The sequence below is a fragment of the Urocitellus parryii genome, chromosome 4, assembly GCF_045843805.1.
Source record: "Urocitellus parryii isolate mUroPar1 chromosome 4, mUroPar1.hap1, whole genome shotgun sequence".
In the NCBI taxonomy this organism is placed as follows: Eukaryota; Metazoa; Chordata; class Mammalia; order Rodentia; family Sciuridae; genus Urocitellus; species Urocitellus parryii.
This window is the reverse complement of record NC_135534.1, coordinates 21601496-21628911: the sequence shown is the minus strand read 5'-3', so window position 1 is coordinate 21628911 and position 27416 is coordinate 21601496. Positions and strand designations below refer to the sequence as shown.

At 47.1% G+C, this 27416-nt stretch overlaps 1 protein-coding gene across 1 annotated transcript in view; it reads left to right on the top strand.

The window, feature by feature from the left end:
* The first annotated feature begins 15905 nt into the window (after window positions 1-15905).
* Cry2 (cryptochrome circadian regulator 2) overlaps window positions 15906-27416 on the top strand; it is a 33013-nt gene continuing 21502 nt past the window's right edge. The window contains exons 1-3 of the mRNA XM_026399113.2: window positions 15906-16138; window positions 23868-23976; window positions 26336-26478. Of these exons, the coding sequence (XP_026254898.2) occupies window positions 15924-16138; window positions 23868-23976; window positions 26336-26478 (467 nt within the window). The 5' untranslated portion in view covers window positions 15906-15923. The remainder of the gene's footprint in view (window positions 16139-23867; window positions 23977-26335; window positions 26479-27416) is intronic.

Below are 27416 nucleotides of genomic sequence, written 5' to 3'. Positions count from 1 at the left end.
GCATTAACCCCTTCAGGAGTGCAGTCGCCATCCCAGTCACCTTCTGCGAGACCCTGCCTCCCACGGGTCCTACCACCTTGTGGTATCATTTGGGGACGAGCATTTTGTGTGTGTGTGTGTGGGGGGGAACCATGTGCAAACCATAGCAGATCTATTTTGCTAGAACTTCTCGTTTTTCAAGAGGAACCAGAAACCTGGAACTTTCTGTGCAGTCTCCTGATTTTTTAAAATATTTTTTAGCTGCAGGTGAACACATTGCCTTTATTTTCTTTTTACTGGTGCTGAGGATGGAACCCCGTGCCTCGTGCCTCTCCTGTGCTAGGCGAGCGCTCTGCCTCTGAGCCCGGCCCCAGCCCTCAGTCTCCTGATTTTTGATCAAGGTTCCAATGTTTAAAACGCCTCTGGGCTGGGTGGCAGTTTCCCCAGGCTCACATTAGCAGGAAAGAAAGACCCCACCAGCCGGTATGGGCACTCTGGCAGCCATCGCTGGGCGTTTACAGATGACCGCCTGTTCCTGGCCAGAGACCCTCATTTTGTTCAGAAGCCGGGGGACCTCTTGCCTCCTTGAGGCCAGGCCCTGCCCCAGCCCCACGGGTGACTCATGATTGGTCTAAACTGTGTCAGCAATTCCTACATATTGGCGGGGCGCGTGTGCGGTTCTGACCGGTGAGATCCAAGGGCAGGTAAAGGGGGTCTGTGCTTGAAGATTTTCCTCTCGCTTACAAAGGAACTGGAGGAAGGGTTTTTAGTAGGGTGCCTGGAACTGTAGTGACCACTTTGCTGCTACAAGGATAGTCAAATCCTAAGGTTGATGAGCCACAAGAGGGCAACTGAGTGCTTGGCCTGAGTTCATGTCACTTAGCATCCTAGTCTTCTAGTTTCTCAGGTGCCCAGTGCTCCCAGGTGCCACAGGACCTTTGTCCGTTCTACTCCTTCTACCTGCCGGACTATTCTTCCCTTCTTCCTAGTTAGCACCTCTTGCCCCACTCAGATCTTAGATCCAGTGATATCCAACAAAACCCAGACTTAGATAGGAAGAGACTTCAGTTGGAAACAGAGACTTGAACACTGTGGCTCTCCTTTACGACACTGTATTGCACAGTTGTGATTGGCTGAGTGAATAGATCTTAAGTGTTTCTGCCACAAATAAGAAGGTAACTCTATGAGGCGATATACAGGCTAATTGTTTTAATCATCGCAATCATTTTACAACATATTCTTACATGCATAAAGATTCTCATTGTCGATGAGGCCTCAATAAAGTGCAAAAGGAAGGATGGGAGGGAGGGCGAGAGGGAGTCAGGGGAGGAGGAAGGCGAGAGGTTGCCATAAAGAGACTGTTCCCAGCTCAGAAATCTACAAAGCATCTTGGAATCAAGCAGAAAAAGTTTTTTTCTTTTGCAGATGATGTTGGAGCAAGCAGAAGTAAGAGGAACCTTTTTTAGAGAAGTGTAGCATGAGAAGGAAGGTGGCCTGTGGGGACTGAGTGGAAGGGTCTCCCTGTGGGGAGCTGTTCCAGCAGAAGGTGACACGGGAGGCACATTCCATTCCCCTTTTGCCCTCGCTCAGGGTCAGGAGAGCAGAACTCAGGAGCCTACGGGAGAACCCCGGGTACACTTTGATTAAAAACAAAAAAACAAAAACGAAATTAAGAAATGGGCAACTGAACACTTGGTCAACCAAACCCTCAGTGAAGCCCTTCCTCATGCTCTCAACTTGAACCCCGAAGCCAGACTGCCTGGATTCAAGTCCCAGCTCTGCCACTTACCAACCCTGAGACCTTGGACAGATTCCCCAGCCTTTCTGTGCGTCTCTGCATGATGGTGAGTCACCGAGGGACTGAATGAGTTGAACGGGCCCCTGGTACACAGTAAGTGCCTAATGAACATCAGCTGCCACCGTAGGGTCCGTGGGCCTGCGGAGAGCTGCACTCAAGCCCCTTGCCAGCAGGACCGAGGCCTCTCTGGCTCGTGACCAAGCTGGTAAGGCGGCTGTTGCGTAGAAGGTTCTTAGTAAACATTTTAAATGACACCAGCTTGCAAGCCACGGAGAGCGGCGGTGGAAGGATGAAAGCTCATGAGCCCTTTGGGCCGGCAGCAATTTGGTGAGAGCCCCAGGAAATCCTGTGACTCACCAAGACCTGCCAGTTGTCCAGGGAGCCAGCTTCTCTGGCCTGCGCCTCTGGCCGGTCCAACCCCGTCCCCCAGTGGAGCTTCACTTGCTCTTCCAGGGGAAGGAGGCCGGCACCTTCTGCAAGGCGCCTGAGTGATGGGGCCTGGAAGGGAAAGCTGTTGGCCTGTTGGGCAGCTGCTTCCCGCCCCTGGTGAGGAGGGCCCTGCCTCTGCTGTTCCTGTGCCTGGCTGGCTGGGGGACTTGTTTGGGCTCCGTAGTTCTGGTTTTATTGACCTGAAGTTTTTAACATCAATTTATCCCCCCGTTTTTTTTGGGGGGGGGGATACCAGGGATTGAACTCAGGGGCACTGGACCTCTGAGCCACATCCCCAGCCCTATTTTGTATTTTATTTAGAGGCAGCGTCTCACTGAGTTGCTTAGGCTCTGTTGCTGAGGCTGGCTTTGAACTTGTGATCCTCCTGCCTCAGCCTCCCAAGCCACTGGGATTGCAGGCGTGTACCACTGCACCTGGCTAATTTATCCTCTTTTTGTTTCTTATTTTTGGCTCCTTTATCAGTTTAAGCACCAGAAGAAGAAGAAGAAGAAGAAAAAAAAGAGAGAGAGACAAAAAAAAAAAAAAAAAATCTCACGGTGGCTGAATCAGGAGTCATCAAACTTTTTCTGTCCAGGAGTCAATGGTGACTCTTAGGCCTTGGAGCTCCTAAGCTGCAGCTCTACCTTTGTGACTTAGGCCATCTGTAAAGCAATGTTCAGGGCTGTGTTCTAATAAAAGTTTATTTGCCAAACAGGTGGCAAAAGATTCCAGTTATATGAACCGTCTGGAACTGGAAATCTCTAGAGGCAGAAAATAGCTGGGCGGCTGCCTCGGGCTGCAGGTGGGAGGTGAGGAAAGATCTGCTGAAATTACCTCCTGGGGGTGGTTGCCCAGCTCCCTGACTATTATAAAAGGTGCTAAAGGGGGGCTGGGGTTGTAGCTCAGCGGCAGAGAGCTTGTTTAGCATGTGTGAGGCACCAAGTTTGATCCTCAGCACCACATAAAAATAGAAGTATTGTGTCCATCCACAGCTAAAAAGATATTTTTTTAAAAAAGGTGCTAAACTGAACAGCAAATGGGTGCATTTTTGGTATAAGTCTTTTTTGGTAAAGCTGTTTAAAAAGAGGAGCTCTGGGCTGGGGATGTGGCTCAAGCGGTAGCGCTCGCCTGGCATGCCTGCGGCCCGGGTTCGATCCTCAGCACCACATACCAACAAAGATGTTGTGTCCGCCGAGAACTAAAAAATAAACATTAAAATTCTCTCTCTCTCTCTCTCTCTCTCTCTCTCTCTCTCTCTCTCTCTCTCTCTGTCTTTAAAAAAAAAATAAATTAAAAAAAAAAAAAAAAAAAAAAAAAAAAAGAGGAGCTCACCAGGACTCAGAGAAGCACTATTCACAATAGCCAAAAGGTGGAGACAGCCCAGATGTCTGTCTCTGGATGAACAGATAAACTAAGTGCCAGGTATCCTCACGATGGGACGCTTGCCTGTGTCACTCATGACAGGGATTCGTTCTGAGAAATGCATCCCGGGGTGTTTTCACCATCGTTTGAACCGCAGAGAGCACTGACACGAAGCTAGAGGGTGTAGGACCACCTCTCCACGTGGCCTCTGCGTGCACGAGCCGATGAGCTTGTGCCAGCGTAGCACAGCGTGCTGCTCTCCAGTGGTCATTTTTTATAAGTAGGCAGAGTACACTCCAAAATAAGGAGGGAAAGATGACATCATGGATACTCAAAGCAGGAGCAGTCCCTTGTCCTCCTCAGCGAGCGTGATGACCGCAGCCGGTTGCACGTGCTATGGTTTTACAGAGCTGGTGGGGCGGCACGTGTGTCAACACCAGCAGGACCACAGACAGGTGAGTGACGCGTTGTGCCACCAAGTTACGAGGATGACAACGTCACTAGGTGACAGGAATCTTTCAGCTCCCTTTTAATCTTCTGGGGCGCCCATGGTACAGTAGGCAGCCCATTATTGACCCAGACATCGGGATTGCATTAGTCAGCCCCAGAAAGTCCCGACACAGGAACAAACAGGCACTCCTCCCCGGTTGGCAGGTCAGTGGACTTCCCAAGGAATGAACTTATACTACTTTTGTGTGGGGGGCGGTGCTGGGGATGGAACCCAGGGCCTTGTGCACGGGAGGCCAGCACCCTACCAACTGAGCTCTCTCCCCAGCCCGTGTACTCTTATAACTGAAAAGTACATTCTGCTAAACAGAAGCCCAGGGGTAACGCCGGCCCTACCACCTCTGGGGGCTTCTGGCCCACTTCTGCTCAGAGCCCCCTCCTCCTGGCCCTTCTGGGGTCTCAATTCTGTCCTTGAGCCCTAGCACATCCATGTTGACTCCCTCCAGGACGAGCCCAGAGGTTCCCAAGTGGAGGTCATTTGACAATTTCTGGAGACAGGTGGTTGCACAACCCAAGTGATCCCAGGGTTCCTCAAGGATTGTTACAGCATCTGGTGAGCGCGGGACAGAAATGCTGCTAAACATCCCAACATGCTCAGGATGCAGCAAAGAATGGTCAGATCCAAAATGCCAAGGTGGAGAAAACCACGTGCCTGAGCCAGTAATAATAACACGATCCCCACTAACCACCATTCTGGAGGGTCTTCCAGAGGCGGGGCACCAGGGGACCGAGCACTGCACCATTTAACAAATGAGAGCCATCCAGCAGCCCTAAAAGTGAGGTCAAATGGTGATCTCTATTTTGTAGATAAGGAAACTGCAGCCCAGAGAAATTAAGTACTTTGTCCCAATCGCACAGCAAGTATCAGAGCTGGAATTCAAATCCAAGTCTCTTTGATTCCAAATCCCATTCAAACCCCCAAGGGACCTGCAAACGCGCCACACTCCCTCCTCCCTTGAGTTAGGGTAGGTGCTCTTTTCTTGGGCAAGAACTTGTAGAACTTCTGGTTGAAATAAACAAGTCCCGGGGCCTTGTTGTTGGGGTTGGAGCCCCTGCTCCTGGGTTTTCGTCCTTGGTTTGTCCTACACCCAGAATGCGGAGGCCACTGCCCCAGTCAGATCTTGACCTTCAGGGGAGGAGTTAAGGGCAGCTTTCCTGAGAGGTGAAAGCCACAGAGTCTCAGCCCCAGGGGATCTGCAGGCGGCCTCCAGCCCTCTTCCCGTAGGCTCCAAGTCCAATGGCTGCTCCCTGGCTGGAGAGGCAGGGCCTCCCACTCAGGTGTGCTGGGGCCAACCTGTGGCCCATTTCCTCTGCCCTTTTTGCTCAAGGTCTGCAGAGTCCGAGGTCTCAGAGACCAGGTCCGGCCTCATTCAGGGTCAGCTCCTCCCTGACAGGAAAGAGGCCGTTGGCTACTCCCTACCTCGGGAGGAAGCCTGTGTGTGTCTTCCAGAGCTGAGATCCCACCTGTCAAGCCTCCTCCCGCCACGCCACAGGCCGCTCCAGGGAGCCATGGTTCCTCACAGGAGCTGGTGGCCAGGGATGTCTTGACTCTGCAGAACACAAGACTAATGGGCCCCACTCTCTTCCAGAGAAGAGAGGGACAAATGAGTGGGGCTCTGAGCTCACCCCACCAGACCCGACCGCCACCTTCCTTTCTGAAACCTCTACGTTGAAGCACAGCACCGGTGCAGGCGAGCAGACGATCGCAGCCACACACGTCCTCATGGACACCACAAAAGGAGCACAGCTGGGTGAGCACCATCCAGGTCACAAAACAGAACATCAGCATCTTCCCAGAAACCCTGCCAGGTGCCCTAGGCTGTCCTGCCCGTCCTAGTCCAGGGCACCCAGTATCCTGAGACCAACACCATCGTTTTTGCTGTTGTTGTTGTTTTTAATATTTTTTAAGTTGTAGATGGACATGATACCTTTATTTTATTTATTTTTATGTGGTGCTGAGGATCGAACCCAGTGCCTCACGCATGCCAGGCAGGCACTCTACCCCTGAACCCCAGCCCCAGCTGTTGTTGGGTTTTAACTTACAAATTTAAGTTCTTTTGAACATGGACACCTATAGATTCGTGTATTTAAAACATTGTAGGTACTAACCCAGGGCACACAAAGGACCCCATGACACCAAGGAAACACTAAAATTTGCAAATAATGCAAATTTGACTTGGAAGCAATGTCTTTGGACCTTAGAATTTCTGAGTAGAATATCTGCCTTTTAAAAATCCTGTTCTTGGGCTGGAGTTGTGGCTCAGTGGTGCAGCCTGACCTAGCATGTATGAGGCCCTGGGTTCCATCCTCAGCACCACAAATAAATATATAAAATAAAGGTCCATCTACAACTAAAGAAAAAAAAGTCCTGTTCTGGGAATGGGGATGTAGGTTATTGGCACAGCACTTAGGGCACTTGCCTAGCAGGAGCCAAGTCCCTGGGTTCAATCACCAGCACTGCAAAACCAAAAATAAAGAAAGAAAAGTCCCGTTCTGGTGCTGAGGCTTATTGTGCTTCCATTTACGATGTTTTGTGATTTTTCTAATCACGGCTTTGTTGAGAATCATTGAGTACTCTATACAATGACCCACTGTCATGATTTAGATATGAGATGTCCCCCCAAAACTCATGTGAGAATTCAAGAATTTCCAGAGGTGGGCTGGGGATGTGGCTCAAGCGGTAGCGCGCTCGCCTGGCATGCGTGCGGCCCGGGTTCGATCCTCAGCACCACATACCAACAAAGATGTTGTGTCCACCGAAAACTAAAAAATAAATAATAAAATCTCTCTCTCTCTCTCTCTCTCTCTCTCTCTCTCTCTATCTATCTATCTTTAAAAAAAAAAGAATTTCCAGAGGTGAAATGATTATGTGCAGTGTAACCTACCCAGTGGATTAATTCACTGATGTGGATTAACTGGCGGGTAACTGTGGGCAGGCAGGGTGTGGCTGGAGGCGGTAGGCCACTGGAGGTACGCCTTTGGGGTTTATGTTTGGCCCTTGGTGAGTGGAGCTCAGCTCTCTTTGTGCTTCCTGGTGCCACGCCCATCTGCCATGATGCTCTGCCTCCCCTTGGGCCAGAGCAATGGAGCTGGCCAGACATGGACTGAACCTTTGAAACCGTGAGCCTGAATAAACGTCTTCTCCAAGCTGTTCTTGTCAGGCATTTTGGTCACAGTGATGCAAAGCTAACATACCAGTTCAAGTGTCCACTCCCATGGTCTTAACATAGCCACAGGGTTGTAGAACCATCACCACAATCCATTTTAGAATATTTTCATAACCCCATTTCCTCCTCAGCCCTCGCAGCTCTAGAAAACCACGCTCTGTCTTTGTGGATTTGCCTACTATGGACATTTCATAAAAAGGAAATTCTAAAATGTGTGATCCCTTGGGACTGGCTTCTTTCATGGAGCATAACTGTTCTCAAGATTCGTTCACGTGGTAGCCTGGAGCACTACTTCCTTTTTATTGCTAAATGATAGTCCATTGAATGGATATACCACATCTTATATACCCATTCATTGGATAATGGACATTTGGTTTCTCCTTTGGCTAGTCACACCACATGCTAGTTTTACCAGGCTATGACTTTATATAGCATACTATACACATGTAAATGTTTTCTTTTGTGCCTGGCTTCTTATCCATGTCGCCACCAGTCACTATGGGTCGTTCATTTTCACTGCTGTATAGGATTCCTTTGTTTGGGTATACCAATTATTTTTCTACTCTGCTCCTTATAGACATTTGAGTTGCTTCTGATTTAAATCTATTGCTAACAATGCTTTCATGAACATTCTGGTAGGGTCTTTTGGTGCACATGTGCACAGGTTTCTGTTAGTATGTGTGAGGAATGAAATGACTGGGTCATCGGGTGTGTAGTGCACATTTGTAGAGACTTTGGTTATTTCAAAATTGGTATATAATGCCAGTATTCTAAAGTGGTGTGTCCGTGGACACTCCCAACAGTTGCTCACATCCTCCTCGAGGCTTGGTTGCATCAGTCCTGTAACTGCCTCCAAGCTGGCCGGCCTGTTCTGGGACCTCACTGTGGTTTTAACTTGTGAATGAATGAAGGTGGAACTTTTGTGTTTCATTGGCCACTTAAATATCCATCCCTGGGGGTGGCGGTGGGGTAAGTGCCTGTTTAAATCTCTGGCCTAGTTTCATATTTTGTCTCTCTACTGGAATTGACTTGTGTGAATGTTGTGAGATAAAGTCAGATTTCATTTTTATACTTTGGGAGATCTGAATGGCCCACCACCATTACAGGAAAACCTACCTTTCCCCCACTTTTTACGACGACATCTTTGTCATGTGTAAAAGGTCCAGATTCATGTGGTCGGTTTCTGGTTCCTCAATTCTGAGCCATTTGCCTATTTATTTTGCTCCAGTTCCATGCTACCCTTGAAACATCGTCACCATTGTCACCATCGTCACCATCGTCATTATCATTTCCATTTCACAAATTAGGAAACTGACTTAAGAGTTTGCCCAAGTAGGTACTCGATTTGATATTTAGTGGCAGAGCTGGGACCGAATTCAGGGAGCCTGCTTTACAGTTCACGCTTTCAAAAGGCTATATGGGTCACCCATGGTGGTGGACTTTTTTAATCCCAAAGATTCAGGAGGCTGAGGTAGGAGGATCTCAAGTTTGAGGCCAGTGTGGACAATTTAGTAAAAACTTGTCTCAAAATAGAAAGGGCTGGTCTGAGGTTGTAGTTTAGTTGTAGAGCACTTGCCTAGCATATGTGGAGGCACTGGGTTCGATTCTCAGCACCGCATCTAAATAAACGAATAAAGGTCCATCAACAACTAAAAAGTTTTAAAAAAAAAAAAGAAAGAAAGAAAGGGCTGGGATGTAGCTCTAAAGCATCCCTGGATTCAATCATTGTAGGGAAGAAAATCTTTACAGGGCTTGCTTTTTTTTTTTTTTTTTTTTTTTTTTTGGTAGCAGGGATTGAATCCAGGGGTGCTCCCTGAGCCACATCCCCAGCCCTTTTTGGTTTTTAGTTTTTGGTTTTTTTTTGCACTCCCACCCGCCTTTTTTTTTTTTCATTGTTCTTTTTTAGATACCCAGTCCTTTTTAATATTTTATTTAGAGACAGGAGCTCACTCAATTGCTGAGGCTGGCTTTGAACTCACTATCCTTCTGCCTCAGCCTCCCAAACTGCTGGGATTACAGCCCAGCTACTTTATGGCTTCTTAAGATGAACTGTTCCAAGAACACAGTTTTTTAGAATTTATTTATTTATTCTAATTTGTGATATATGACAGCAGAATGCACTTCAATTCATAGTACACATATCCAGCACGATTTTTCATGTTTCTGGTTGTTCACAAAGTAGACTCACACCATTCGTGTCTTCATACATGTCCTTGGGGTAATGATGTCCATCTCATTCCACCATCTCTCCTACCCCCTTCCCCCTCCCTTTCCCTTCCTCCCATGCTCCCCCCATCCCCATTATGGATCAGCATCCACATATCAGAGAAAACATTCTGGGGATGGGCTAACTTCACTTAGCAAAATATCCTCCAACTTCTTCCATTTACCTGCAAATGCCATGGTTTTTTTTAATGCCGAGTAATATTCCATTGTGTATATATACCAATTTCTTTATCCATTCATCTACTGAAGGGCATCTAGATTGGCTCCACAGTCTAGCTATCGTGAATTGAGCTGCTATAAACATTGATGTGGCTGTGTCCCTGTAGTATACTGTTTTTAAGTCCTTTGGGTATAAACCAAAGAGTGGGATAGCTGGGTCAAATGGTGGTTCCATTCCAAGTTTTCCAAGGAACCTCCATACTGCTTTTCAGATTGGTTGTACCAATTTGCAGTCCCACCAGCAATGTATGAGTGGGCCTTTTCCCCCACATCCTCGCCAACACTTATTGTTGTTTGTATTCTTAATAGCTGCCATTCTGACTGGAGTGAGATAAATTTTTTAGAGTAGTTTTGATTTGCATTTCTCTAATTGCTAGAGATGTTGAGCATTTTTTCATATATTTGTTGATTGATTGTAAAGCTTCTTCTAAGAAGTGTCTGTTCAGTTCCTTGGCCCATTTATTGATTAGGTTATTTTTTTTTGGTATTAAGATTTTTGAGTTCTTTATATATTCTAGAGATTAATGTTCTATCTGACTAATGTGTGGTAAGAATTTGTTCCCAATTAGTAAGCTCTCTATTCACCTCACTGATTGTTTCTTTTGCTGAGAAGAAGCTTTTTAGTTTGAATCCATCCCATTTATTGATTCTTGATATTAATTCTTGCACTATAGAAGTCTTATTAAGGAAGTTGGGGCCTAACTCGACAGTATGGAGATTTGGGCCTGTTTTTTCTTTTATTAGGTGCAGGGTCTCTGGTTTAATTCCTAGGTCCTTGATCCACTTTGATTTGAATTTTGTGCATGGTGAGAGATAGGGGCTTAATTTCATTTTGCTGCAAATGGATTTCCAGTTTTCCCAGCACCGTTTGTTGAAGAAGCTATCTTTCTTCCAATAAAAGGTTTTGGTGCCTTTGTCTAATATGAGATAACTGTATTTATGTGGGTTTGTCTCCGTGTCTTCTATTCTGTACCATTGGTCTACAAGTCTATTTTGGTATGAATTACTATTGCTCTGGAGTATAGTTTAGGGTCTGGTATAGTGATGCCACCTGCTTCACTCTTCTTACTAAAGATTGCTTTAGCTATTCTGGGTCTCTTATTTTTCCAGAAGAATTTCATGACTGCTTTTTCTATTTCCATGAGGAATGTCATTGGGATTTTGATTGGAATTGCATTAAATCTTTATAGTGCTTTGGTAGTATGGTCATTTTGACAATATTAATTCTGTCTGTCCAAGAACAAGGGAGATCTTTCCATCTTCTAAGGTCTTCTTTAATTTCTTTCTTTAGTGTTCTGTAATTTTCATTGTAGAGGTATTGCACCTCTTTCATTGAGTTGATTCCCAAATGTTTTATTTTATTTTCTTTGAACTATTGTAAATGGGGTAGTTTTCCTAGTTTCTCTTTCAGCAGATGTACAGAAATGCCTTTTACTTATGGGTGTTGATTTTATATCCTGCTCTTTGCTGAATTCATTTATTAGTTCTAGAAGTTTTCTGGTGGAATTTTTTGGATCTTCTAGGTATAGAATCATATCATTGGCAAATAGATATTTGAATTCTTCTTTTTTTATTTTTTTATTATTAGTTGTTCAAAACATTACAAAGCTCTTGACATATCATATTTCATACATTTGATTCAAGCAGATTGTGAACTTCCATTTTTACCCCGTATACATATTGCAGTTTCACATCGGTTTGAATTCTTCTTTTCCTATCCGTATCCCTTTAATTTCTTTCTTCTATTTGCTCTGGCTAGAGTTTCAAGAACTACATTAAATAGAAGTGGTGAAAGAGGGCATCCCTGTCTTGTTCCAGTTTTTAGAGGAAATGCTTTCAATTTGTCTCCATTTAGAATGATGTTGGCCTGGGGCTTAGCATAGATAGCTTTTACAATGTTGAGATGTGTTCCTATTATCTCTAGCTTTTCTAGTGTTTTGAACATGAAGCAGTGCTGTATTTTGTCAAATACTTTTTTTGCATCTATTGAGATGATCATATGATTCTTTTCTTTAAGTCCATTGATGTGGTGAATTACATTTATTGATTTCCATATGTTGGACCATCCTTGAATCCCTGGGATGAATCCCACTTGATCGTGGTGCACTATCTTTTTGATATGTTTTTGTATTCGATTTGCCAGAATTTTATTGAGAATTTTTGCATCCACGTTCATTAGAGATATCAGTCTGAAGTTTTCTTTCTTTGATATGTCTTTGTCTGGTTTTGGAATCGGGGTGCTATTGGCCTCATAGAATGAGTTTGGAAGTGTTCCCTCTTTTTCTATTTCATGAAATAATTTGAGGAGTAAAGTATTAGTTTTTCCTTGAAGTTCTTATAGAACTCCACTATGTATCCATCTGGTCCAGAGATTTTCTTTTTTTCTTTTTTGTTAAGAGAGAGAGAGTTTTTTTTAATATTTATTTATTCATTTTTTTAGTTATTGGCAGACGCAACATCTTTGTTTGTATGTGGTGCTGAGGATCGAACCCGGGTTGCACGCATGCCAGGCGAGCGCGCTACCTCTTGAGCCACATCCCCAGCCCTGGTCCAGAGATTTTCAAAGATCAAATTTTTTGTTACCACCTCAAAGCAGGTTTTGCATGAAGTCTCAAAAAAAAGCAACGTGGCCCGGGTGCTCAGGCAGATAACTAAGCATAGGAGCCCCAAAGGGAACAGCTGCTTTCCCAGTCCTACCACTAGAGGGCGCGGGTAAGTTAAACTCGCCTAAGAAGATCCTGCCTGGTCACCTTTCAACCAATCATCAATATTTACACAAAGCGGCAGTGCAAAGCCAAGGTAGAAAGTAGTCTAATATACAACTTAAAAAAAAAAAGTAATCTAATCTGGACTCCATGCCAGACTGCCTAACAGAGACGAAACGGAACTGATCTGTCTTCCTAAATATCTTCTGGGAAGAAATTGACTCCCCCCACTCCTTAGCTAATTTGCCTCATCCTTAAAGCGCCTTATCCTAAGAAGGTTCTGCCTCACCCTCCTGGGGTAAGCTAAGCTGGAACCAGGAGCAGCTCTTTGGCATCCTCACTGCAGCCATTTCCTGGAGGTGCTTGTAAATATTAACCAGGTGTATACCTGTGAGGTCGTCAGTTCTTACATCAAAGAGAAATAGTACCCTATTGTTTCTCTTTAGCAATTTACAGTTTATCTTGATCTCTCTCCAATCTCTCTAAGCCCTTTTTAGAGAGTCAAAACCAAAAATGGACTTTGTACTCCCATCTTCTATATGGTCCTAGATTTGTATCATATACCCAAGCAATAGGCTATCATTCAGTAAAATAAGTCATATTTATCAACTTGCTAACACAAGCCACACAGAACAAAGACATCGGCAAAGCAATGAAGAACATGCTTAATATTCTAAGTTTAATGAAGGTAAGGCAACACTTCATCTCAGTTTTGATTAACATTATTAAATGTATATGTTTGTGGACAAAATCTAGAAGGCAACGTGAAGATAAGAAACAATTGAGGACTTGGGAGGCTGAGGCAGGAGGATCTCAAGTTTGAGGCCAGCTTCAGCAGCTTAGGAAGACCCTGTTTCAAAATAAAAATTTTAAAAAGGATTGGGGATATAGCTTAGTGGTAGAACACTCCTGGGTTCAATCCCTGGTACACATACATATGCACACAAGGAGAAGAGAGAGAGAGAGAGAATCGATGTGTTAGGTTTGGGGGGGTTGATTACTTGTCTATTTTTTCATTGTTTCTATAATTTTAAAAACTTTAAAAAAGGAAAAAATGAATAAAGTCTTTTATTGATCAGTTACGCAGCATGCAGTACATGTAATATTCAGGATCAGATATTATATGGAAGGCAAAATCAGACACAGGCCCTGGAAATACTATTGATGTTCAAAAAAAGTCACTGACATACATGCTTATTGACCTGGGAACTATTATCATCTCTATGTTTCAATTAACAAAGTGAGAAACAGATAAGTAACTAGCTTATCCAAGGACATAAAGAATAAAAACAGAATCAGAATTGAACTCAGACACTCCAATATGCAAGAACTTGGTCTTAATCATACTGCCTCTTAGGATAGCCTAATAAGATAGGAAGAGACAAATGACATTGTTTTAAACATTGAGCAAATATTTACTGAGCACCTACTATATGTGAGGTGCTAGAGTAGGTATTAGAAATATATTGATAATCAAGACAGCACAGTCCCTGAACCCAAGGAGCTCACAATCTATAGATACAGCATTATGGGAGATCAGAAGAGAAAAAGAGAAGAGTACCCACCTTGAGGATATTTAAGAAAGAATCATCTCCCTATACTCTGTATTCTCTTCTGAGCAAAGCGTCAATCTTGTGGAGAGAAAGGATTGAAGAGGAGGGAACACTAATGCCTCAGAAGAAAAGTAATGAGCTGTGGCATCAATTCATCCAGCAAACATTTGGAGAGGAAATCCAAAAATAAGGACAGGATCAGGCAAGGAGATAGCAATAGACCTTTAAGGTCCCTGCCAATCTGAGACCCTTTCATTCAAATGGTCCTTGAGCATTAAGTGCCAAGCTAGACCCTGGAAATACAACTGTTTATAAGCTATGTGCCTGCCTCCTGGGGAATTTATAGTCTAATGGGGAAGGCAGGCAACAAAGCAAGAAATTTCAGTACCATATGTTAAAACCTGAGGTTAAAAGAAACACAGAAGGAGATGAGACATTATGCAGACTGGGACCAGACAGCAAAGTGACATCTATACTCAGCAATGAGGTAAACTGGAGTTAGGGTGTGAGGTAGGGTGTGTGATCTATGCTGAGGGAACAGCTTGTACAAAGCCCTGGAAATGAGAGAAAGCCTAGGATTGCAATGACGCTCTGGTTTATAGAGTGGTACCAATTAATGCCACTAAATTGCTAAATTCCTTCATTACTCATTCCTGAGTTCAGGAAGGGTTCTAGGCATCAGATTGACGTAAGGCCAACTTGAAACAGACTGTTCTCCACCTGATTACTCCAGAGCTCCAGCCTAACTAGTCCATCTGAGCCCAACTTTGGGCTCAACATTTTGCAACTGGTGTTTATATCTTCTCTGGCCTTTCACTAATTCGTTCAGTCAGCCAATCAGCAAGCCCTGTATTAGACTCCAGGAAAATAAGAAAGTTCCACCTGCCTCCCCCAAGTAGGGGCAGGTAGATAGTGCCCTCCACACCTCTGAATCCCACGGAACACAGTTCAGTGCTTTTATACAATGGTACCATTTGATCTACTTAAACATAGACTGAAAGAAAATATATTCATCCCATGTCATAATTACTATTTCAACCCACATCTCCACATTCCCTAATACCACCCCACCCGCCACAATGCTGGTGCCTATAAGGGCACTTCTCCCTCATTCTCAGACTGCCAGTTGCAACTGCCAATGACCTCAGCACAGATAAAGTACAGCTTCTTGTGTTAAAAGGAGAAGCTTTGAGGGCTGGGGTTGTAGCTCAATGTTAAGGCACTTGCCTAGCACGGGTGAGGTCATGGGTTCAATCCTCAGCACCACATAAATATAATCTAAATAAAGGTTAAAATCTTTTAAAAAAGTAATCTGGGTGGAATTCTCTTATTAGCTTTATAATATTGAGCAAGTCATTCAACTGGCACCCTCAGTTTGCTTCATCGGTAGAATGAGAATAATAGCAGCTCTTTCTTTGGAGTTTGTTGGATGAATGTCACTGGCTGAATTGAGAATAGAAAATAAGGCAGTTTATGTAAGGAGATTATCGTGTCGCTTGAAATATAAACTGCACTCAGCGAATGGCAGGTGAGGGAGACTTATAGATGATGATGTTGATGATGGGGATACAGGAAGGAAGGTCGTCGGTTCTGTAAGTCACTGGTGGGAGTCACAGCAACCTCTGCCTATTCCCTCTGGCCCTGAACAGGACACGTGTAAGAGATCCCCAGTCTCTTGAGACTCGGCCCACGCCCCAGCCTCCGCTGGGAGTGCCAGCCTGCGTCAAGCACCCGGCTGGCCGGCTTCGGGAGGGCGGCACGACACATGGTGGGAACGTGAGGGGGCGTGGCCGGATCCGGCACCGCTAGACCAATCGTGCGGCGGAAGGTTCCCAGCCAATGACAGAGGCGCCTCAGGGCCCTGGGGGCGGGGCCACAGAGAGGAGCGGCGTCGTCATAGGTCACTGGGCGGGCTCTGGGCGGGGTCGGCGGCTCCGATAAGGGCGGAGCAGCGGCGGCCGGCGCAGTCCGGGCAGTGATGGCGGCGGCTGTGGTGACCGCGGCAGCGACGGTCCCAACGCCGGCAACCAGCGCGGATGGTGCCTCCTCAGTGCACTGGTTCCGCAAAGGGCTGCGGCTCCACGACAACCCGGCACTGCTGGCGGCCGTGCGCGGGGCGCGCTGCGTGCGCTGCGTTTACATCCTCGACCCGTGGTTCGCGGCCTCCTCCTCAGTGGGGATCAACCGATGGAGGTGAGGTGGCCCGGTGCGCTCGCGGGGCCTGGGGACGGAGTCTGTCCCCCGCGGCTCGGGGGAAGCGGGGCTCGGGGGAAGCGGGGCTCGGGGGAAGCGGGCAGGGAGACGGAGCGGGCTGTCCAGAGGGGAGAAGCCTGGACCTGAGATTCACTGGTCGTCACACTCCTGCCCTCGGTGGTCCAGGGCCCCACCTGACACAGCGCTTTCGCTCTGAGTGCCATTCCCTCCGAGTCCCACGACATGCCTGTGGGACAGACATCATGGTCTCCATTGTACAGATGAGATCCTTGATCCCTGGAGACGCAAAGTTGACCTGCTCAAGGACTTGCAGCCTGTGAGTGGCAGAACGGGGACTTAGGGGTGTGTTGAGGGAGGGGCCGAAGGCGGTGATGTGGTGTGAGGGCAGGGACGGGTTTTCTCTGTCATTCTTGAAGTGAAGAGCGTGTTGTTGGGCTGCTGAAGGTCATCCCTAAGCGTCTGGTTTGTTTGAATCGATCCTTTCACCCATTTTGGCTTCCTTCCACCCAGACAGACCTGCCTCGGGGTGTCCAGAGACCCTGGCTTAGCAGGGTCTTCTCCCCTGTATTATAGCTAAAGGACCCCGAAGGCATCTTCAGGCAGCTTGTATCTTGAGCTCCAGAGCAGTATTCAACCCATTTTAGAAAATCCCTTAAGCAGCTATGACCTTGCTAGGAAAAAAAAAATTTTTTTTAAAGAAACCCAAGTAGCACCCTCTTCCTCCTCTTCTCAAAGATGATTTTAGAGGGCAGTTGAACAATTATAGATTAGATTCTGATAAACTGATATGATAAAGATAAGGAGCAAGAAAGCCATGATATCAAGGGCTTCTCTTGGTGCCTCTCAGGAAATGAGTTCTCTCCCAGTATCATGGGGAAGGATTATCAGGTATTGGTGTGTTTTCTCTGTAAACCAGCCGTTCAGAAGCAGAGAGTTTGGATACATTGTGTCCCCAACACTCTTTTAAAAAGGCCCTGCAGCTGTGGCTTGGTTTGTTTGCATTTTTCAGAGGGATGTTTACTCGTGGCCTCATTGCACAGATGGACAGGGTTATTCCCAGGATACAGTGCCTCTCAGCACCCCATTCTTTCCTCTCCAAGGCATGTGTCCTGCTAGGAGAGGCAGTACTCCTAGCAGTGGGTCTATTAAATGCCGCCTCCGGCCACATTTATACAGAGGGAACAACTAAATATAGTCCTGTGGAGAGCCTGCCCACACTGTTTTCAGGCTGCTCTATTGCTCTGTCTTGCTCTAGTTTCTATAGATAGGAGGTTGGGTTTGACAAACATCCTCAAATGACCATCTCCAGTGTGGACATTAAACCAAGCCTCAGACTTTGTCCCTCTCCTTTTGGCAGTGTTCCAGTCTGAGCACAGTAAATAGAACCAGCTACCTGGTTACATTGTTATATTGTCATGAAGGTGTTTCTCTTTTATGGGGTTTAGGGGAACATTGCTAAGACTACCTGCTTCTTTGTGGTTGAGATTAAAAGTGAAGGACAAAAACTCTGTTGCTGATTAAATTCAAATTTATTAGGAACTAGGCAATTAGGGGTTTTTATGGGTCACCCTTTTATGATTGTACTTTCAAGAGGGTGAAGGAGAAAAAGGAATATGGCAGTTCAGATGCCTGAGTTAAATCCTGAAGTCACAAGCCATATTGTAATGTAGATATTAATCGAGTGATTATTTGGTGAGTGCCTAATATCTGCCAAGTACTGTTATAGGTGCTACTTGGGGCAGGGGGTACAGCTGTAAACAGGCAGATGCACACAGCTGTGCTCCCAAAGCCCATACAGTCTACACTGTAGTGGAGAAAGACATGTAAACAGGCATAATTTAAGAGAACTAAGTGCCATGAAAAAATAAGACAGGAGGACAGGACAGACTAGAGCAGTGGTTCTCAGTTTTGGCTGCACATTGGAGTCACCTAAGGATCTATAAAACATGGCTGGGCCCTCTTCCAAATCTGATTGAACTGTTCTGGCCTAGGAATTGAGGTTTTTAAAGTGATTGCAACAAAGCTTGAGAAGCCCTGGACTAGAGAAGCACAGGCCCGAGCCAGACAGCCTGGGGAGTGTGTTGCTGCAGTGCACTGGCAGGAAGTCTAATTAGCATTGGCATCAGGAGAAGGAGGTGAAATCCACAAAACAGACTGACTGTGGTAACTGCTCTTAGGCCTGGCAACAGATGCGCTCCTGCCAGCCCCACCAGTCCCTCTTCCTGGGTAGATTGAGGGCAGAGCTGCATACTGTTTTGTGCACAAGGTTGGGGGTGGAGGGGAATGGTGGCACAAGGCAGCTATACCTCTGCATAACCACAGTTTTCTGGTGTAATCTTCCGGTGGCTGTTTCTGGATCCCAGGAATGGTCTGGGAAGATTGTGCTGCCGTGTAGCCTCCTTGTTCTCAGTAGCTTGAGTTGCTATCTCTGAAAAGCCCTTTTAGGAAGATTAGGGTCCATCTTTAAGAAGGGGGGAAGGAATCAAGGTCTGCCGTCTCTGTTACCTTCCCGTACACCCTACAGACTGGCTCTTACACAGTATTTTTCTGCAGATGGAATCAGATTAAAATAACCATGGATGACACTCTCTAAAAGAGAGCAGAGAAAGGCAATCAAGAAATGCGTGTGTTTCTTGGCAGAGGAGGCTAGCATACTCCTTGCCTTGGTGGTAGTAGGAAGTCTGTAGCTATGTGAACCTCAGGAATTTTTTTCCAAGCACCAGTTGGCTGAGCCCTTTGCCATTGCCCCAACCCTTCCTTGCCCAAATTCACTGCCTCTGGAAGAAGGCAGTACAGCCAGAGCCGACACGAAAGGACAATGTGAACAACGTCTAGATTTTACTAGACTGACTATGGTAACTGATTGTGGTATGGTAACTGATAGGGCTTTGCAGTTTTTAATTACCTTTTTCTCCCTGCTACAATGTAGATAGAATTTGGCAATGATTCTCCTCACACTTTATTTAAATCATTTTGTCCCTGGCTCGGTGCTGTGCCTCTTTTGGGAGCTTCCGGTACAGAGGGAGTTGGTAGAAATAAAATATGTTCTCTCTCAGCCCATTTTTTCTCAGAATCAGTAATGAGGTAAACTGGGAACTTCTCAGATGCCTGATGAGAACCAGTGTCTCTTCACAAGTGCTGGGAGCTGAACGCTGGTGGACGGTAGAAAGTGGGTGTCCCCACTAGACCTTAGTCTGCAAGAAGAAGTTGAGGACTGTAGTCTGCTGTGGAAATTTTTGCATTTCTCTAAGCAAGACTTTTATTGTTCTGCTGCTCGGGGTGTATTTCTATTTGCTCAAGAGGGATGAAAACCTTCATCTTTCTCTTTGGAAATAGGAAAGAATTGATATATTTTCATCTAGATGATACTTAGAATTCAGTCCTTGTTGTGGATTATGAGTTTAGGTTATCCTTTTCCATGGGGCTTAAGCTCTCTTGATTACTTAGGAGAAATTGATTTCTATTAATGTCCTATGGAGCCAGTGTGTGCCAGTCATTGGTATCATCATTAGAGCTAGAGAACCTTGTTTTGAAAGAGAGGAACTTGGTCAAAGGGGCTCTGGACCCAGAAGAAGAATTCACTGTCATCCTTCCCCACCCCATTAACAACAAGAAAACAATATATTTCTCCACACAGAATCTGCTAGCCTGAGAGAAGTTGTTCCTAAATATAAGTACTTAACCAAAGAATCTGCCTGTCTTATTTAAAGGGTTCCTCGTGGAGTCAATGAATTACAGAGTCCTCTCTGTATTTTTGGAAATCCCAATTTGGTTTTTTCCCCAGTTCTGTCTGCCTCTGGCTCTAGAGGACTTGCGTAATGCAGTTCAGTTGCACGTGTTGTCTAACTCAAAGGGTGAGCTCTACTGCGCCCGTAAGACTGTGCTCCGAATTTGGGCCATGTGAACTCAGCTGGGAATTGCCAAGGGTGGGGTGCCAGCCCCTAGCACCACCACCCCCCCCCCAATGCCCAGGGCTAGTTTCCTTTGGAGTCCCCTGCATTGGAGTAAAGAAAAGCTGTGGAGGAGGAGGGCCAAGGGCACACCGAGGACCAGGCTTCTCCTTGATGAAAGAAGCTTACACCTGCCTGTGCGAGCATTCACAGTGGCAGCACTGTCCCAGTACCTTTGGTACAATGCAAAACTGTCATCTGGCAGGCCTGAAGGTAGTACCAAAGGGAGGCCAGGGCTGCCAGGGCTCCTCCTCATGTCCTTTGCCTCCTGTGAAGTCGTCCTGGGCCCTCCCTGCAGGGCTTGACTGAGGAGGGTAGTTGGAAGTAGAGCATTTCTCCAGGCCCAGAGACGAGGCAGGAGCCAGGGTCTCTGAGAGAATATTCAAGAGAAATGAATTCAAAGAAAGGAAAGGCAACTTGTAAACTAAAGCTGGAAGTCACATCCATTTTCTGAGATGGGGCTTCTGAAACTGGAATGTACAAATAAATCTCCGGTGATCTTGCTAAAATGCAGATTCTGATTGCAGAGGCCTGGGGCGGAGCCTGCATTGCAGCAGGCTCCTGGGCGACTGAGAGCCCACTTTAAGCCTCAGATCACACTCTGAGAAGCAGAGATGTGGCCTTGGAGCTGGACTGTGGCGCTCCCTAATGGACGGCGCTCTCTCACTGCTCACCACTCAGAGGCAGGGGAGCTTGGTGGTCAGGAGTGCACACACCAAGCCAGGCAGATGGCCAGGTTCAAATTCTGGCCAGTTACTAGGTATTGATTTTAGGCATGTTGGTCTTCCTGTGCCTCATTTCTTCACAGCACTGTTTGAGAATTAATGAGACAATGGATGCAAACCAATAGAACAGTTCCTGGTTCGTCGTAAAGCTCATTTGTTGTTGCCCTTATTACTATTATTACTGTTTTGTTGCTGGGTTCAGAGTTGTGCCTTCTGCTTCCTGCCTTGGCAATCGACATCTCTTGTCAAAGAGGAAAAGGGCTCTCTGTTCTTTGAAGATGCTGCAAGGAAGCTCTCCTTTTAGTAAATGAGGCCTATAAATAAAGGTTTGTAGAAGGCAGATTGCAACATGTTCTGGAATCTAGATTTCATGTGCATTTCAGTCTTATTTATAGCTTCAAATTGAAGTTCTTTGCAGCCTGGTAGACTCTGAAGGAAGGGACCCCCACCCCCACTCCAAAGTGCCTGGCAGGGACATTCCTGAGCCTCAGATGGAGCACCCTCTGTCCTGGAGTTGTGGGATTTAAATGACCCCTTCTCTCCAGGTGTGGTCTCTGCGGTTCAGGTGGCTGTGTCTGTTTGCATGGGTCTCTGTTATTTTCCTTGAGTAGGAGGCCTGGGAGAGGCCAGTGCAAATGCGTCACTGTCACTCACAGATTACTTAGCATCAGAAGATATCAGTTTTTCAAAAACAAATTCACAGAGGCGGAGCTTCGGTTTACTACAGCATCCTGCAGCCTGTCAGAGTCCCCATCCGCGCGCCTCAGCGACCCCCTCCTCCTGCTCTTCAGCTGACAGGAGGCTTTGGGCTGGGACCAGGACTCAGCTCATGCTGGGCCTGCAGCATTGGCCGTGGGATTGTGTCACGTTGTGTACGTCAGAGGCAGCAGTGAGGGCTGGCTTAGTTGGCATCTGGGCATAGTCCCCGTCCCTGTAATCCTCCAGTAGTCAGGGAATATGATGTGCTGCAGAGGCGGCACTGGGTTTCATTGTGTTCAAAATAAAATCTGGTGACTCTTTTTGTTGACAGAGACAAAGGATGGTGGGGATGAGTGGCAGATGCCAGGAGGTAGACAATAGACCCCTTAGATGGGTCCATGACATATACAGGTTGACCTGTCCAGGGTGGGTACAGATAAGAATGTCAGTGAATTACCTCTGTGAGGCTTGTGTCCATCAGAGAAAGGGATTCATCAGGAGATCTGCAGACTCTCAGCCATGGAACAGTGCTGGTCCCCCTCTAGAAGATTTTAGATATGGGACACAGAGGAGAAAACATGGGCTTAAGAGTCTGACTGAGCCAGGCGCAGTGGTGCATGCCTGGAATCCCAGAAGCTTGGGAGACTGAGGCAGGAGGATTGTGAGTTCAAAGTCAGTTTCTGCAACTTAGCAAGGCCCCAAGCAACTCAGCAAAACCCTGTCTCTAAATAAAATATTAAAAAAGACTGGAGATGTGACTCAGTGGTTAAGCACCTCTGGGTTCAACCCCCTATACCAAAAAAAAAAAAAAGTCTGACTGACCTGAGTTTCTGTGCTAGCTCTGTCACATAATATCTGTGCTCTTAGGAAAATTAATTAACCTCTCTGTCTCAATTTTCCCATCTGTAAAATGGGGATAGTACAATTGACTTTAAAATGTGTTGAGAGAATTAAGTGAGGAAATTCTCTTAATAAAGCATGACAGATTCATAAGCAAACTGATTGCCTTGGCTGCCACTGAAGAGGGAGACACTTTTTACTGTGTACCTTTTTGTCACTGGGTTTTGACCCACATTTATAATTATATGGTTTTTTTTTTAATTTTTTTTTTAAGAGAGAGTGAGAGAGGAGAGAGAGAGAGAATTTTTAATATTTATTTTTTTTAGTTCTCGGCGGACACAACATCTTTGTTGGTATGTGGTGCTGAGGATCGAACCCGGGCCGCACGCATGCCAGGCGAGCGCGCTACCGCTTGAGCCACATCCCCAGCCCCTATAATTATATGGTTAAAGTATTAATTTAAAAATAAAACCAAAGCATTCAACAAAAGTCCCTTTCCTTTTCCCCTGGTGACCCTGCTGTCCTACCACCACCACCAGTGTACACAAGCCCACTCGTGAAGGTATCTATACAGCAGTACCTTTTTTTTTTTTTTTTCTCCTGACAGGGGATTGAACCCAGGGGCCCTTTGCCAGGGAGCTGCATCTACAGTCCTTTTTATTTTTGATTTTGAGAAGGGGTCTCACTAAGTTGCTCAGACTGGCTTCAAACTTGTGATCCTGTCTCAGCTTCCCAGGCTGCTGGGATATTAGGCATGCTCCGTCGCACCTGATTCTAAAAGTACTTTCTAAGATTAGGTGAGAACCTGGTGGCCAGAGGCCTGAAGACAAAACTCTGGGGGCCAAGGACCCAGCCCAGGCGCTGTGTGGGGTTGTGGCAGTAGAATATACACAGGTCACAGCACGAATGCAGAGGGGCCAGGAGCTGGTTGGACAGGGTGTGGGGGGGAATTTTCTCTCCCAATGGGACCTTACTGCTTCCGTGTCACAGTGTCACAAGTGTTCTCAGGTGGCTTTCTTATCCATCCTCCCATTTGATTCTCACAACAATCCTGTGCTGCGCCCAGGGCTGAGAGGGGACGGGGGCTTTGTCTTTGACGGTGTAGCACACAGCAGTAGGAACAGCTCACATTGAGCCTACGATTTCTGTGTGCCAGGCTCAGTGCTAACCGCTGCCTTGCAGTGTTTCTCTTAGCAATTCTGTGAGTCCTAGCGTCTCTGCAGGTCTCCTGTGCTCACCTCAATCCCTGTTTCAGAGAGAAACAAGCCAAGACGTGAAGTAACTGCCTGAGGTCACGTGGCTAGTGGGCCACAAGGCCAGGATTTCCCCCAGGCAGCACTGACCCACCTCCATCGCTCCCTCCCAGGCGCCCCTGCCCTGGGGCTCCGCACAGCCACTTGTTTGACTCAGGGGTGGGCCGGTTTCTCCCTCCCTGGTTAGGAAAAGCTCCTGTTTTTCACGTTGCCACTGACCAGGCCCCTGTGTTCTCTTCAGGTTCCTCCTGCAGTCTCTGGAAGATCTGGACACAAGTTTAAGGAAACTGAACTCCCGCCTGTTTGTAGTCCGGGGACAGCCAGCTGACGTGTTCCCAAGGCTATTCAAGGTGAGCATGTGGGCCCCAGAGAAGACAGGGAGCGTCTGCTCCTGGGGGTTCCCCGCAGGTTGGGTGAGCTGCTAGTCTGACCAAGGCCATGGAAAGGCTGGGCGGGCCTGGCCATCGATGGCTGCTGCAGAAATCGGAAGCCAAGGCAGCTGGTCAGCCACCAACCAGATGGAAACTGTGCGAAGGAAAATTTTCTGTGAAACTAGTGTCTTGTTGGAAAGTTCCCAGCTCAGTCCAGACATGCGATGTGGTAAGCCATTCCACTCCGGATGCCACTGGCTTCCTTAGATGTTTTCTTGGCTCAAGCCAGTAAGATTTATTAGAGCTCCTTCTCCGCCAGGAGGGCAGGGTTTCCTGTCGAGAGCAAGGAGTGGCTTTGACTCCACTTTTGGGGGAAAAAAATCAGTCTGTGGGAGTGTCCCGGTGCCCTGGGGTAAACCGTGGATGAAATCTTCCCATGAATGCCACACGGGCTGTAGGTTGTGATATCGGGGCAAGCCCACCGCCCCCCCAGTGCCTTCAAAAACCACATTTTAAGACCCAAGTAGAAGCAAAAGTATTCGTGGACAGAGGGCTCTAGGGAAGACGCCCTTCATCTTCAGCAGCGCGCATGGTTGTGATGCCCCTTCCACCCCCAACTCATGACAGGAAAAGTCTGATGTCAAAGCACGCGGCTCCAGGAGTGTGTCATTACCATTCACTTGACTCCCCACACCCTCCCCATGTAATTACGCACACACACAAGCACACACAGATCACTCAGCACTAGTGGTTGCTAGCACTCCTTGAGGGCTGACTGAGTGAGCGCTGTTCCCAGCACTCACATGCATTACCTCACCCCTCACAGCAGCGCCAAGAGTGGGGGGCTCTGTCCCAGTTTTACAAGGGAGGAAGCAGTAATCTGACATGTTCAGAAAGCTAACAAGTAAGTAATGGTCTTGAGTATCTGATTTTAGAGCTCTGTGTGTACCCACCATACCTTATAAATATTTGGGCTGGGGCTGTAGCCGAGTGGTAGAACAGTTGCCTAGCAAACATGAGGCCCTGGGTTCTATCCCCAGCACTGAAAAAAAATAATTGCCTGTCTTATCCCTCCACATTGTTTCTTCCCCAGCAACTCAGGCCTACCCAGTTACAGGCCAGAGGCATAGACTGATCATCTGGTCATTCCTTGTGTATTTGTGGGGCTACTACTATAATGTTCTAGGCCCCTTACTTCGTAGCAGGGTAACTGTGAATGAAACAGCATGATTTCTGCTTTGAGAGTTCACATGGTAATGGGAGAAACTGGCAAATAATGGGCAATTTCACTGCTGTATGTTAAATGTTATAATAAAAATAGGACAAGGTAGAGGAGAATCATATTGAAGGAAAGGGGTGTCATTTAATAATAATGATGTTATTATAATTCACAGGATTGTCATAAGTATTTAATGATGTAATCTATATGACTGCTAAGCATAGTACCTGGCTTATAGTAAGGGCTCAATAAATGAGTGCTTTATCTTGAATGAGGAAGAACCCACCCTACTAAGGACCCACTCCCCCAGGCAGGGCCGAGTCAGGACCGGAGCAGCCTGAGTGTAGCCAGGACAGTTACTCCTGAGGCTCAAGCTTTAAGGGACCAGAAACACAGACTTTGGTTAAAATGTGTTCTTCTTGCTTGTCACATGCTCTAGGGCTTTCTCTGCGTTTTCTGTATAGCCTTTTGGCAGGGCAACTTTCTCCTGTTGTTGCTAGGCGACAGAGAAATTCCTACCAGCAGCAACTGACTAAGGACTTAAAAGACTCCTCTTCTCAGCTGGGCCCCTCTGCTCTGTTTCTCTGACCTCTGGGCTGAGGAGCGCTCCTCCTCCTTCGACTCTGAGAGCTGGGGCCTATTAGCTCTGTTTGCTGCTGCCCTCAGGAGTGTTGCTGTGGAAACCATTAAGACACTTCACATAGCTCAAGTCTGCCAAGAAAACTAGGCCACAAGTTTGCAGGCTGTGCGGAGCTCTGGGAAAGGCTTGCCAAGCCGGCGGGAGGTGGTGATTCTGTCTCCCACTCTCCACTGTGAGTCAGGCCTCTTTCTGAGCCTGGGGGCTCCCCCGGGAGCATTGTATTTATAGCTTCCTGCTGTATTCTCCTCCCTCAAGGACACAGCAGATGCACAGGGCCACCCTCTCCTCTCCCTTCGCTGATGGCCTTCCTCACACTTTCTGAGCCGCAGGTTGTTTGCCGTCTGGTCCAGATCACTATCCCTAGTTTATTCTACAGCCCATTCAGACAGGGCTGGAGACTGCTCTGTGACCTCCCAGGAGGTGCCCAGCGTCCCTTACCCTCCCCAGCATGGCTAAGCATAAACATTCTCTCCCTTCAGGAATGGGGGGTGACCCGCCTGACTTTTGAATATGACTCTGAGCCCTTTGGGAAAGAACGGGATGCAGCCATTATGAAGATGGCCAAGGAGGCTGGTGTGGAGGTGGTGACTGAGAACTCTCACACCCTCTACGACCTGGACAGGTGAGAGGCGGGGCCCTGGGGTCAGATCGCCCCTTGTGAGGGCTGGTGGTCTGGGTTCCCTGCCGGGTGAAACTCAGAGAGAGGCTCAGCAAGCCACCTGGTTATGAGGAGCAATGTATTCTAGAAACTCCAGAGTCGGGCATGTAGACTAGGTCACAAAGAGCTGTACCCGATTTGGGAGGCAGAGATGCCTAAGCTACAGAAGCAGTGAGGATCACACTCAGGATCTTCTCCTAATAGAAGATCTGCTCCTCATCTGCTCCTGTCCCATGTGCTCCCACTCTGTCCTGCTCCTCAGTAGATACCCCTCTGTCCTCAATGAATCCTATCTCCCTGTTTCCCCTCCCAACAGGTCTCTGTGTCCTCCCCCACCCCCCGCAGTACTGGGGATGAAAGTCAGGGCCTCACTTATGCTGGGCAAGTGTTCTACCACTGAGCTACACAGCCCGCCCTTTATGTTTTTTATTTTGAGGCAAGGTCTCAGTAAGTTGCCCAAGCTGGCCTTGAACTACCGATCCTCCTGCCTCGGCTCCCAGGCAGCTGGGATTCCAGGCATAGACACACCTCTGCAGCCCGCTAGATCTCTGTCTTATAAGCCCAGTTTCTTTCTAGAATGAGTGCCTGGGCTCCCTGCTCGGGGTGTACAGTGCTGCTTGAGGGGCCTCTAGAGAGCCCTGCAGGGAACTTAACCACACAGGAGCCTCCTCCCCTGGTGACAGGCTTCTGTGCTTTCGTCCAGGGGGGAACCTCCTCCCCTTCCCTGCCAGAGCCGTCACCCTTCTGTTGCTGCTGCTGCTGCCAAGCCAACAGCCACCACTGCTCCTGTCCCCTCTCCCAGCCCAGGGCTGGCTGCCAGGAGGCTGAGTCACACAGCGGTGCACGTGAACTGGGCCTCAGGAGGGGAGTGTGGAGCTCTTTCTCCTGCCACGTGCAGAGGA